Source organism: Macrobrachium nipponense, chromosome 8 (genome assembly GCF_015104395.2).
Source record: "Macrobrachium nipponense isolate FS-2020 chromosome 8, ASM1510439v2, whole genome shotgun sequence".
Taxonomy (NCBI): Eukaryota; Metazoa; Arthropoda; class Malacostraca; order Decapoda; family Palaemonidae; genus Macrobrachium; species Macrobrachium nipponense.
Window position 1 is genome coordinate 51,197,631 of NC_087203.1, and position 13,459 is coordinate 51,211,089.

At 43.1% G+C, this 13,459-nt stretch overlaps 1 protein-coding gene across 1 annotated transcript in view; it reads right to left on the bottom strand.

Moving 5' to 3' along the window:
- LOC135223095 (ectopic P granules protein 5 homolog) overlaps positions 1–13,459 on the bottom strand; it is a 759,396-nt gene that overhangs the window by 653,625 nt on the left and 92,312 nt on the right. The window contains 2 exon segments of the mRNA XM_064261599.1: positions 11,288–11,446; positions 11,916–12,092. Of these exon segments, the coding sequence (XP_064117669.1) occupies positions 11,288–11,446; positions 11,916–12,092 (336 nt within the window).

A 13,459-nucleotide genomic window follows, 5' to 3' on the forward strand; every position in this document is an offset into this window, starting at 1 on the left:
GCATATGAGGTCGAGGGCTGGTTTTGGGAAGTCAGTAGAAGAATCGGTTGGGACTGGTTCTTCGATGTTGACGGCTGAACCACCTGGGACATTGGTACGGCTTGTACCATTTGTTGCTGCTGAGTAGCCTGGAAAGGTGTGAACTTTCTAGGCTTCTTCAACTTCTTCGAAGCTGAAGGAGCAACTTCGGGCTTCCTTTTGGATGAAAGTCCCCACCGGACTTTAAGGCTCTGATTAAGCCTAGTTGCTTCATGCTGAACCTCGTTCACCACCGCTTCGGGAAAGAGGTCAGCGCCCCAGATGGAAGACGCAAGTAGCTTGTTCGGCTCGTGACGAATCGTGGCCTCCTGCAGTTGCGTCTCACTATCACAAAGTCGTACAGATCACACTGAACAGTGTGTGTCTGTGCTTTGGCTAGAAGTTTGAACAGAGGTTCCATCCCATATGTAATTGCGGCAACTTCTGTCATCACTAGGGCGTTCAAAGTCCTCTCTAACCTGGTCCTAGCATCAAATTCCGCTTGGATCAGGTTATCCGACAACCTAGGGAGCCTCCCTCCAAATTGTGCAATTGCACAATCTGGTTTGAGCTTCCCAACCGTGAAGGTAGCCGGCAGATCAGCCCAGAGGTCTTCAGATCCTGGAAGGAGAAGAGATGTTGGCTCTGTCTCCCTCAGTTGGGGCATAGGCTCGTCTTTCATGGCGGCCTGCATGGTTAGCTCTGCTAATTTTGTGGTAAAGGGGATTGGTGTATCCTCCTCTGCCACAAAGATGGTAAATGGACTTTTGAAAGCCTGAAGTTTGGTATTAATACAATCTCAATCCTCCAAACTTCTAATCCATTCTCTTTGAGCTTGATCCCGACTATAGATGACTGTCTCTTTCGGGATCCTATCCTCCCTTCTCATTGCTGCCTCTGTCAGGCGAGCATAGCCTATAAAGGGTGGTTGGAGGTTGGCGGGGTGGAACTCAAAGTCCTCTATTCTCCGAGTACCACAATCTGGTAAGGTCAACATACCATCCTTGAAGGGGGCATAAGCTGCGACCCTCCAAGGATTGCTCGCCGTGAAGGGAGGAAGAGATTCGTAGTCTGGCATGGGTTGTAACGCCATACCTGACTGAGGAAGAACTGCTGGGGAATTCTCCCTGAGGCCCGCCATCAGATTTTCCTGGTTTGCCAGCCTCTCCGCAATACTCCGGATCGACTGATTAGACTCCTCAAACGAGGTGGAGATGCGTGAGAACATCTGCTCAAACCTGTCGTTAACCAAGTTACCGACCAGGTTCCCCATCTGCTGCATTATATTTGCAGTGAAAGCCTCTGTGTCGAAGGGACTAGGGTCCCTGACCGACATAGGAGTCTTAGGGCGTGTTCCGGTGGACGTCGAAGGCTTCGGCTCTGTGGAAGCACAGGCCTTATCCTTAGAGGACTTGCCTCTGGACCCTTTTGAATGTGAAGTCGAAGAGGACTTCGATTTCCCTGCTCCGGGGTGGTGAGCCGGAGTCTTATGAGATGTGGAGGACGAGGTCTTCTTAGAAGACGTCCTCTCCAGGGTCTTCTGCTCTCGCTTCCCTTTCACTTTAGGGACAGCTGAAGCTGATGACGACCTAACCGGAACGTCAGGTTCGGAAAAGCCTTGGAAAGAAGTAGAAGAAAGATTAGAGGAAGAAGATCCAGATAAGCCCAAGGGAAGCCCTTGAGCTCCCAGCAAACCTACCTCAACTAACAAATTACCTTCACCTACCGCCATTGGCTCTACATTCAGGTCCAGGGTAGCCACTTCTTCAGCGATCTCCGGGTTGCCCTGGGCTGCCAGCGCCTGCGCCACCTGTTGCTGGATGGCGGCGATGCACGGAGGCGCCGCTGCTGGGTTGACGTAACCGGTCGACTTCCCGCCCGGGAAGAGGCTTACAGCCATACTCTTGTCCAGGATGTACGGCTCCCCCTTGGATACGTTCTTTCCGAACCCGCCGACCCATGCCCTCAAGGTAGCCGATGCGGCGTCCTTCACGGCGGCAGCCTGGAAGAGAGGGTCATTGTAATCCTTACAACGAAGCCCCGAGGTTATATGATTAAACATCTAGAACTAAATAATGTTTATATCTCTTATCATATTGCTTCAATAAACAGTATAAGCATATCACTCCGGTGTATACTTACTCCGGCGGAAAACTGATCCACCAAGTCGTAACAGATGGAGCAGGCTTCATGGTGCCATACCACTAATTCACCATGGCGGATGGCACAGGGGGCATGGGTCCGGCAGACCTCATGACCACAGGGATCTTGTAGGATGGCATTGCACCCAGGTTCCTGGCAGTTGGTAGCCTGTAAGTGGACAGATACATGAGTATCAGCAGTTACTAACAGGACTAGCCTGCTAAGAGATATAATACTCTGCTGCATGCCGGAGTGAAAAATTTTCTGGGCATAGTCCTCTCCTGTTCTCCTGTAGAGATAGTCCGTAAGACCTGGTAAACTAGCCCGATAGTTACCGGGGCACCGGAGTACAGAGTTCCACCGAACCAGCTATCAGTCTGTACACGAGGGTGAGGGGTACAAGGACAGCTGAGAAACATGAGAGGACTAATCCAGATAAATAACTAAAGCGGGCGGAGCTCAGCTCCGCTGTACAAAATTTCCGCAAGCAGGAGGAGGACCCGGATGGTGAGCGGGCACTCCGCCAGACTAGCGGAATAGATAATATAATGATAACACAAATATAATTGTAAAAACTATAATTATATATATATGTTAATACGTATGCATGTGAGAGCTGCTCTCTGCCACCCCCCTATGAACTGGCGGAGCCAGATGAGCCCGCCGCTAGCGCGGTGGGTAGGCTGGGGGGTGACCGAGGGAAGGAGAGAGCTGAGAAGAGACCCGAGGAGGACCCGGTACGAGTGGGCGGGGTGGCCAACCCAACCCGAACGCACAAGGGACCCCCCCTGGATCCCAGGAAGAGAATGGTATGAAGAGCCAGACTCAAGGTAACTCCCTGGGTAGAGAGGAAGAGGGGAGGAGAGCCCGGTTGGTTGCCATGGCAACCGTGAGCGAGCGCGGTCTGCCTCCCCCCCGCTATGGGGAGGAAAGCAGGTAGGGGGACTGAGCTGGTGGCTCGTGGCGATCATCTGGCCCACCGCGAATGTGGTAGGACCAAGCGGACGGATAGACCAGGCGAAAAGAGATAGCCTAGGCTAGCTCAAACCGTCTCTAACATGCAACATAAACAGAATACAGATAACACATCATATCAAAATAGAAAGGAAGGGAATCGAAGAGAAAGGAAAAGAAACGTCCTAGAGAAGCTAGGCTAACCTACCTGGAAGGTAGGAAGCCCAACTACTCGGGAGCTGGCCTCTGCCGATACGTATAAACGGAGGGCGACGGCCAGGGTGGTAGGACTAAAGAGAGAGAGGGGCTATGACCCCACATGCCTAACAGACCTAGACAAAGGCACATGCATGCATGAACACTGAGCTAAGACATAAAGGCATAGGATTCCCGAATAATACGATGAGAATATAAAATTCAGTAGCACACCTTGCACCACACATAAAATTAATCATAAAAACTGCACAGCAATAGCTACGACGGTATGGAAGACAGAAGGAGCTAGCAAAGAAACACACGAGGCGAGCCAGTATGGCGAGCCTGAGACCAGACGCAGGAGGTGCCGTAAATATACCTAAAAAACGGTTGAAAAACGGATCCTGTCTGACTAAAATTACGTGTAACCTTTTGGCAGTACTTAACTTAGCTGCGGCGATGGCTTGAAGTTCCATAGTTGCAATATAATCCAAAATAGCAAGCACAAACACAGAGAGCAAAAGCACGTGTGGGCAAGGTGTCGCTAACGTCAAGGATGGCCACTAGAGGCGCTGGTGTTAGCGTGGGTGGGGGAGTAGTAGTAGTTGCTGGTGCAGTCTGTGTACCAGCTCTCTCTAGCAGGGGGATTTTGGTGGAGGAGAGATCTAAATGACAAGAGGTCCATGGTAGTGGTTTCACTCGCCCCAGTACCATACCGACACCCTCTTTTTATTTAGGGTGAGCGAGTCAGGATACTCTGACATCCCCCTCTTTTATTCTTCTCTGGTAATGTTAGCATTATTTACCTTAGAAATATGAACTGAAGGGATATTTCACAAAGTGACACGGGCTTGGCCCAGAAAAAACTATGTTAATTGCAGGCTTATTGCAATTTTCACCAAAAAAAACGTTCAAATATTGATTATTCTGCATTTTTGGAGTCATATTTCTTCTGCCAGATCAGCGTTGTAGGTGTTGTAACCCTGGACCATGTGTCGTCAACTTGGAAATAAATGTCTGATAAATATAATTGAAAAGCATCATAACCTCGGAACGTCATAAGCCGAACCCATCGTAAGCCGGGTACTGCCTGTACTAAATTAGTATATCATATATGTAGTATACAGTATACTGTAGGCTAGGCTACTGTATTCGTTTATATACGATATATGTACCATGAAAACATCATCCTCATATATGTGAGGCTATCTTGTTAAATGTTATTCAATTTCTCTTTGTATTAAATTATCATAAGCCAATGTGCATTGAACCTAGAGAATTAGCTGAAATTAATAATTACTATGCCATATATGTATAAATTTTGCTGTGTAGTGTAGGCTAGGCTAGTATAATATTCTTATGGTAAATTAACATAGGCCGACTTATGTCCAAATCAATTTACGACCAGTTAGTTGTAACTAATTGTGGTCGTAAGTCGACAACTACCTGTATACGTAGTAATATGAAACTACATACACTATTATTGGATACAGTGAAGTAAAGCATAACTTTTTAAAAGAGCCAAGGAATAATAAGGTTTTATGCAGTATACAGTTAACTATATGTATAGTGTTCACGTTATGATAATTCGTCTTATGATAATCAGATTTTACGAGAGACCAAATTACAATACTCAAATTAGTTAAATAAGTTCAAAAACAGCAAAAGAGAATGATGAAAGTATGGTTTTAACATTATACTCGTTGCGTAAACGTGATACCTGCCAACAGAGACTTCTGGCAGGATGCTCCCGCCAAATTTACGGTCAGCAAATTAGATTCGGACTGTGCCTCGACCTTGTTCTCCGATAAGCTCCCCAAGCTGCCGGAGAACATGATAAAATCTGAATTTGAGGCTAGGACTAGACTGGCTAGGTCTATCAACTCCGTTGCCTCAATGGAGTTGGTAGCTTCCATTTACAAGGACGAGCAGCTCTTCCAGGTCTTGACAGAGAGTCTGCTACAGACTTACCAGTCGGACCTATTCGATTTTGGTGTCGCAAGAAGAGCTTGCAGGAAATACGTCTTGGCGAAGGCTACTATTAGGCATGAGCCTAATAGACTAATTAAAACCTCAATCTGGGGCGAGAACCTCTTCCCTCAAGAAGAGGTAGATAACGTCTTGAGGGAAGCCTCCAGGGCCAATCAAAGTCTGCCCGGGGTCTGCCCTTCAAACGTAAGTTTGAGGCAACCGGAAAACAAGCCAGGTTTAGAAAGAAACAAAGATACTTCGCGCCATATAAGACTTTTTGTCCCCAACAAATGGCACAGGCAATGCCCCTCGCCCAAATGTCGAAACCTTCGACATCAAAGGCCCAGCCCCAGCAGCAGTTTGTGCTGCTTCAGGCTCCACAAGGCCAACAGCCTGCAACCTCTGCAGCCCTAATGGCCTCCCCCGCCTTCAACCCCGTCTATGAAGCCAGTGGTTCCTTTCGTGGCTACAACCGACATGCCGGTAGTAGTAGAGCCAGAGGCCACTCCCGACTATGTAGCGGGTCTAAAGGCAGGGGGTTCCGCGGAGGCTGGGGCTATAAGCCCGCAACAAACCAGTGAGAAGTATCAGGTAGGAGGGAGGCTATACTGGTTCCGAGATCTTTGGACTTTCAGCCCTTGGGCGTACAGCATAATCTCTAAGGGCCTGGGTTGGAAGTGGAAGGGAGGATTCCCACCACCACCAGTGAACTTCTTCCAGACTCCAATAACGGACTTGGAAGAGTACACCAAAGATCTCTTGCAGAAGAAAGCCATAAAGAGAGTGAAGAGCCTAAAATTTCAAGGACGTCTGTTCACTGTCGCAAAGAAGAACTCATTCAAAAGAAGAGTCATTCTAGACTTGTCCAAATTCAATTCTTACATTCTTTGCGACAAGTTCCGCATGCTGACAGTCTCGCAGGTGCGGACCTTACTTCCCCGTGGGGCCGTCACCACCTCTATAGATCTTACAGACGCTTACTATCATGTTCCGATAGCAAGGAACTTCTCTCCATACCTAGGCTTCCGATTAGGCAACAAGGCGTATTCATTCAAAGTCATGCCATTCGGGCTCAACATCGCGCCCACAATATTCACCAAACTAGGAGAGACAGTAGTCCAGGAACTCAGGACCCGAGGAATAATGCTGGTAGCCTACCTAGACGACTGGCTCATTTGGGCAACCACAGTCGAGGAATGCCGCAGGTCAACAGCCAAAGTCATAGAACTCTTAGAACTTCTAGGATTTCAAATAAACAAAGAGAAGTTGCGACTGGAACCAGCTTCCCACTTCCAATGGCTGGGAATCCAATGGGACCTGGAGAAACACAAGCTATCCCTTCCACCCAAGAAGACCAAGGAGATAGCAACAGCTACGAAACGATTTCTCGACGTACCCAAGAGAGGATCCTCGGTTCACTACAATTTGCGTCAGTAACAGACATCCTACTGAAAGCCAGATTGAAAGATATCAATCGTGTCTGGAAGGAGAGAGCCAACAATCACCTCAGAGACAAACTCTCAGTAATTCCATCCGTACTGGCAGAGAGACTTCACCCATGGTCGAAACTCAAGAATCTAACCAAGTCAGTGCCACTGCACTTCCCTCCCCCATCTGTGACGATTCATACAGACGCGTCACTGAGTGGTTGGGGGGGATACTCTCAGCACCAGAAAACTCAGGGAACATGGTTAAACACGTTCCGCCAATTCCACATCAATGTATTGGAAGCCATGGCAGTTTTTCTAACTCTGAAAAGGTTATCACCACCCGAAAACAACCATGTGAGGATAGTCTCGGACAGCCTAGTAGTAGTCCATTGCCTAAACAGAGAAGGCTCCAGAACAAGCAAACTGAATCATATACTAGTAGCAATATTTACCTCGGCAGCAAAGAAGCACTGGCACCTGTCAGCAACTCATCTGGCAGGAGTCAGGAATGTGATCACGGACGCTCTCTCCAGGGCCACTCCACTGGAGTCAGAATGGTCCCTAGACATGAATTCATTCCAGTGGATTTCCAGTCAAATCCCAGGCCTGCAAGTGGATTTATTCGCAACAGAGTCCAACCACAAGCTACCATGCTATGTGGCTCCCAATCTGGACCCTCTAGCCTATGCCACAGACGCGTTAGCCATAAATTGGAACCAGTGGCAGAAGATTTACCTGTTCCCTCCAGTGAATCTTCTGATGAAAGTGTTGCACAAGCTACGCTCCTTCACAGGACAAGTAGCCCTAGTGGCTCCCAACTGGCCCAAAAGCAACTGGTTTCCGCTCCTTCTAGAGCTGAAGCTCCATCCCAGAAGGATCCCTCGCCCGGAACTGACACAGGTAGTACAAACTCGAACTGTGTCAGCTTCCTCAAGAATTCTCCAAACCCTAACTTTATGGATTTCATGAAGTTTGCGGCTCAAGAAGATGCGAGTATTGATCCGTGTAATATCATATTCATAGAATCAGACAAAAGAGATTCAACACTTAGGCAATATGATTCAGCTGTTAAAAAGTTGGCTGAATTTTTAAAACATTCAGATACCCATAAAATGACCCCAAATCTGGCCATCTCGTTTTTCAGAACTTTATTCGAGAAGGGCCTAGCCGCCTAAACTATTACAACAATAAAATCAGCCTTAAAGAAGATCTTTCAAGTCGGTTTCAAAATAGACTTGTCAGATTCATATTTCTCTTCCATTCCAAAAGCATGACCACGCCTTAGGCCAACTGTCTGTCCACAAAAGGTCACTTGGTTCTTAAATGATGTCCTAAGACTGGCGTCAGACACTGCTAATGAATCTTGTGCATTTATTACTCTTCTGAGGAAAACTTTGTTCCTAAAGGCTATGGCCTCAAGTGCCAGAATATCTGAACTTTCAGCTCTCTCTCGTAACACAGAAAACATAGATTTCCTCCCATCAGGGGAAGTGCTACTCTCCCCGGACCGGAGTTTCCTGGCAAAAAATGAAGACCCCCAAAATAGGTGGTCTCCTTGGAAGATTATTCCCCTGCCTCAAGACACATCTCTATGTCCTGTTGCAACTCTTAAGTCCTTTTTAGCCAGGACCTCCACAAAGTCCTCAGATCCTCTCTTTATTAGAGAAGATGGCGGCACGATCTCTATCAAAGGTATTAGACAGCAGATACTCTACTTTATAAAACAAGCCAACCCGGAGTCATTTCCACATGCTCATGACATCCGGGCAGTGGCTACATCAATTAATTATTTTCAGAATATGAACTTTGAGGATCTTGAAAAATATACGGGTTGGAAATCTCCAACAGTTTTCAAACGCCACTATCTAAAGAATTTACAATCTCTAAAATATTCAACTATAGCAGCAGGGAGCCTAGTCTCCCCCCAATAACATTTCCTAATCTTCTGGCCCCCTTCCCCCCCCTCCTTTCTACCTGCCTCACTAATACTCGCCACGATGCCTCTCTCCTCAGTATATGGAGAACCCGGCATCACCCTGCCACATATTTTGTACATATTTAATTAGTTCTGGACGAGTTTTTTATAATCCGGATGGTACATATCCAGAATTTTGTATCAAAAATTCCTTACCTGTATAAAAATTCCTTTTGTATTACCATTAAGCATAATTATTTCTAAGCCATAGCTTAAGTCCTAGTTATTAAGTATTAGTATGTTAAGTTTTTTCTATTGTTACTAATATCTTTTACATTAAGTAAACATATATCTTAATGAAGTTCATTTCATTTTTCCCCTTAAGTTTACTTTTATTTATTGGCTTGGATGGCATTCTCTAGCAAGTTTTCACCGGCGAACACAGGTCAACCCAGAAAAGGGATTTTGACGAAGGAAAAATCTATTTCTGGGGAGAGACCTGTGTCGCCTGGTGAACCCAACCCATAGTCTTCCCTTCCCTACACCTATCCAAGCCAGGAAAAGTATCTAACAAAGCAAGGATTGAGTGGGGGCGCTCGCATCGGGTGTCAGTAGTGGTAGTACAGAGGCAGTGTGAGTGTGGCCGTTGGCACGGCTCACCCCATATGTGGGTTTTGAGAAGGAATACTCTAAATGGCAGGAGACCTGTGAATAGTGGCTTTCACACGCCCTGAACTTTATACACGACGCCCTTTGAGTGCTCGCGCGAGGGTAGTAACCTCTGCACACCAATGCTAGCTTTTTCTCTGGTATATTTAGAAAGTATTTATATCAGAAAAGTGGATAGCAGGATCCTTTTCACCGGGCGACACAGGTCTCTCCCCAGAAATAGATTTTTCCTTCGTCAAAATCCCTTTTTTGGCCAAAATAGAGTGCTTTTTTGTGTACAAGTAACAACAATTGAACACAACTTACTAACACATCTGTTTGGCACAAGTGAAAGTATAGAACAGTTCTTCTTATTTGAGGCTTGAAAAACAGACCCCAAAGGTCAAAAAGACCAAACAACGTTAAAAAATGACTCAAAATGAGTTAAGAATATAAGCCTGGTAGATACTAAACTTTTATTAAATTGGTTTCAAACCAGGCAACAAAGAATCAGGTGGTACTTGATACCCTCACCTCGAGCAAATACTAACCCCCCTTTTTAGGAGGGGGTGGGGTGGGGTGGGGTGGGGTGGGGGGGGGAGGGGACTTGAAGCCAGAAATCAAGCAAAAAAAAAAAAAAAAAAAACTAATAAATATTAGAAAGAAGGAAAGGCAGTCTGAACTAAGTGCAAGTGAATATTAAATATTTATTTGTAACATGTTTTTGCTCAAAGAAAAGTTTTTTCCCCGAGTGCATAAAAAAAAAAAAAAACTTGTTGACCTTTATGACTTTTTCCCAGTTTTCACATTTTTGCACTTCAAATGCTAATTAGTACTTGTATATTTATAGGCCAATTTTAAATTTAAATATACCATTGGAAAGAGGAAAGAAAGATAAATATTTTGTTGGGGCTAGATATTTTTCTTAGGTTGACGAGGAACATGTGATGATAAAATTAACAAAATTTTTGGAGAAAATCTCCCCTTGCCCTCCATCCAAAAAAAGGGAAAATTTAAAAAACTGTTCCCAAAGTTTTTTCCCTCTATGATATACTTTCTGTGTATGAAACCGCATTGCAATAGCTCTAAAAATGAAGGAGTTACATTTTTAATTTATATATTTTTTAATTTTTTCAATAAAATCCAAAATAATCATCCGATCACTCTGAAATTTTTTTTCTGGAACATCACCTTATATATACCATGCATAACATAAAAATTTCATAAAATTCAGAGCATGATTTCTATATAAGCAGAATGCCCCCTTAAATATAACTTCTAACTGCTTCTAGTCAGATGACAAGGGCCTTAGGCATTGCTAGTCTCTTAACCCTTAAACGCCAACTGGACGTATTGTCTGTCGACTAAAATTGTCTGTCGGGTGTCAAGTGGACTACAGAAAGATTGTTTTAAATATTCGCGGAAAAATAGTTATAGGCCTAGTTTACGAAAGATTTTAAATCCCGCCCCTTGAGGGATGCTGGGAGTTCACGGATCACGCTGTTGTTTTGTTTACAAGCCTTACCCAGCCGTGCATGCGCGAATTATAGAAAAAAAACTTGTTTTTATGTCCACGCGTTACAAATTCATGCATCATTTTGTGATAATATTTTCTCTGTGTTGCCTTGATCGTTTTACAATTTGTTATATACCAAATTCATCGCAATTTAGTGTACAATACAACGAAAAATAAACTCATTAGCTTTAATCAAGGAGCTTATGGACTTGGCACTGGAACAAAATCCTGACAGAGTAAATATAGTATTCCCTTTACAGTATTCTCTGGCAACAGTTACAAAGAACAATTAACACAGAAATATATTCTAAATATCTAAAGAATTTATACACAGAAATATATTCTAAATATCTAAAGAATTTATAAACTTATGATTACGTAATAGGGGTGATATACGAACTGCAAATTCAATAAAACTACTTCAAATGATTATTTCATTAAAAATGTTCCTCAATAGCAAAGAACATATAGAATATAATACCATAATTCTCAAATTACCTGAAGTACAGCCCACTGAGCTGTTACTTGATTCATATCTGAACTATGTTGAGGCAGGGACTGATAGAATCTCAAGTAATTATGCCAGTGGTCAGTGATGTATTCTATTGTATGTCGCAAAAAACGACAGAGTCGCTTGGTTACTCCGCGATAACGGACCTAAGGAATATTGAAAAATGAAAATGAAGAAAACATAATACAGAAAAATTAAAATTACAAAACATTCTGAAATTCAAATAATTTTAATCTAACTACATAATTCTACATTATTTGCAATAAAGTCAGTTTGTAAAATACATTTTTCTCAATTCAACAATATTTAGGCAAGTTCCACATTCTACTCTAGTCACAAAGAAACTCATTCATTAGTAATAAACTGAAAGTTCACTAGTGCCACGTTTTCAAGATAAAATATTACTCTTTAGCTTCCTAAGAGAAACTAAAACACTTGTCCAGTATTTATGCAGTAAAATAATAAATTTCCTTATTGGAAAAATTATACTGTGTATATGGATGGATGAAGGTTATACTGTGTATATGATTAGTTTTTATAAAATAAATTCAACAAAATTTATATATACTGTGCCTTTATTATGAAAACAATATTTGCAACAGCAAGCACACATACCTGAGAATAAGTTTCCAAACCAACGCGAAACAATTGTATTAAATACGTAGCAAAGGCAAAGAGCTTCATTAGGCCCTGCCTACTTGTGCAGGAAATATTATATTTGAGTGTGTCATTCTCTTCGTCTATAAGCAGCATGTGTTGAAATATTTCCTTGAAAGGTACCTGATTAAGAATCTGTAAATGAAAGAATACACATCCTCATTAATGTTTGCTTAAACTCTTTTTGTGACATTTTAAATTTATTTATTAATTTACTTTTTTTTTGTGGCTAGGAGCCTACACCAAAAAACTGTACATTTTATTACCAATCCCGACAAGGTCAAACCACTGTGACTGACACTGACAGGTTGAGATATTCATTATAATAGCAAGCACTGTCTCACCTGCTGCAGTTCTTATTTCTTGCCATTCTTTACAAACCTGTTGTTACATTTGAAAAAAAAAAAGGATTGGGAAAAGGTGAAAGCACTCAATGTTAAGTCACAGCTTTGTGTCTATAGAAGAAAATGAATAGCAAATTTTTAAGGTACTTTGTATTTTTCATAACATACAAACCTGAAGTTCTTTACATAGGATTTAGTTTACGAACATGAGCTAAAATGACTGTTTAACTTTCAGGCTAGATTGTTCTACTGATGGATAGGAGAAGCCCTGCCCACTCCATTTTGTCTTTCGGCCCAGGTACTAGAATGAGGGGTGGCCGAGGTGGGACGTGAATGTAAAGAACTTCGTGCTTATACACTAGGCCTTCATTCTTTGCATTGGAGACTTACCAATTGTTGGAAGGAGTCTGGGCAAATCTCTGAACCAACTGGTTGATTCTACCCACCCAGGAATACCTTCCTGGTCTGGAAGAGCTGAAGAAGGAACCCCATACTTCTAACCTGTTGGCCAAATGGAATATTGCACCCTGCTAGACTTCTAGGCATAAAGTGATGGGTTTGCCTCATTACTTCCTATGAAGGCTTGGAGGATCCCAAAAGTGTCAGAGACAATAAAACTTACTAATAAAACCAATGTGTTTGTTCCATTGTCTATCCTTCTCTCCCTTGCCTAAAGAGAGATTATCAAATTAGTTTAACCAGACCACTGAGCCGACTTTCAGCTCTCATACGGCTGGCCTAAAGGATTAGAATAAAAGGCCAGGTCCAGACTGGGCCTGAGGCCACAAGCACTGGGACCAAATAGGTCATTCAGTATGATGCTGAATAAATTAAAATTAAATTACAAACTATACAAAGGCACATGCTTTCACTGGAACACACAATAAATACATTTACTCATGCTTCCATAAATACACACTAAAAAGTTAGTATATTCAAATTCAGAATAAGTCAAGTAACATTTTAAAATTTTGTTCTAAAATTCATTACATGCTCTTAGGTTTTCATGCTTTGATTATTTAATTATTTTTATACTCTATTCATTAAATCAGAGTACCTCATAAACATAATTTAAAATCAGAACCACTGAAAATGCAAAAGATTCTGACAAGGTTTCCTTTATTGATTTGTTTCCAATGTTGACAGTCGCTGTTGGTC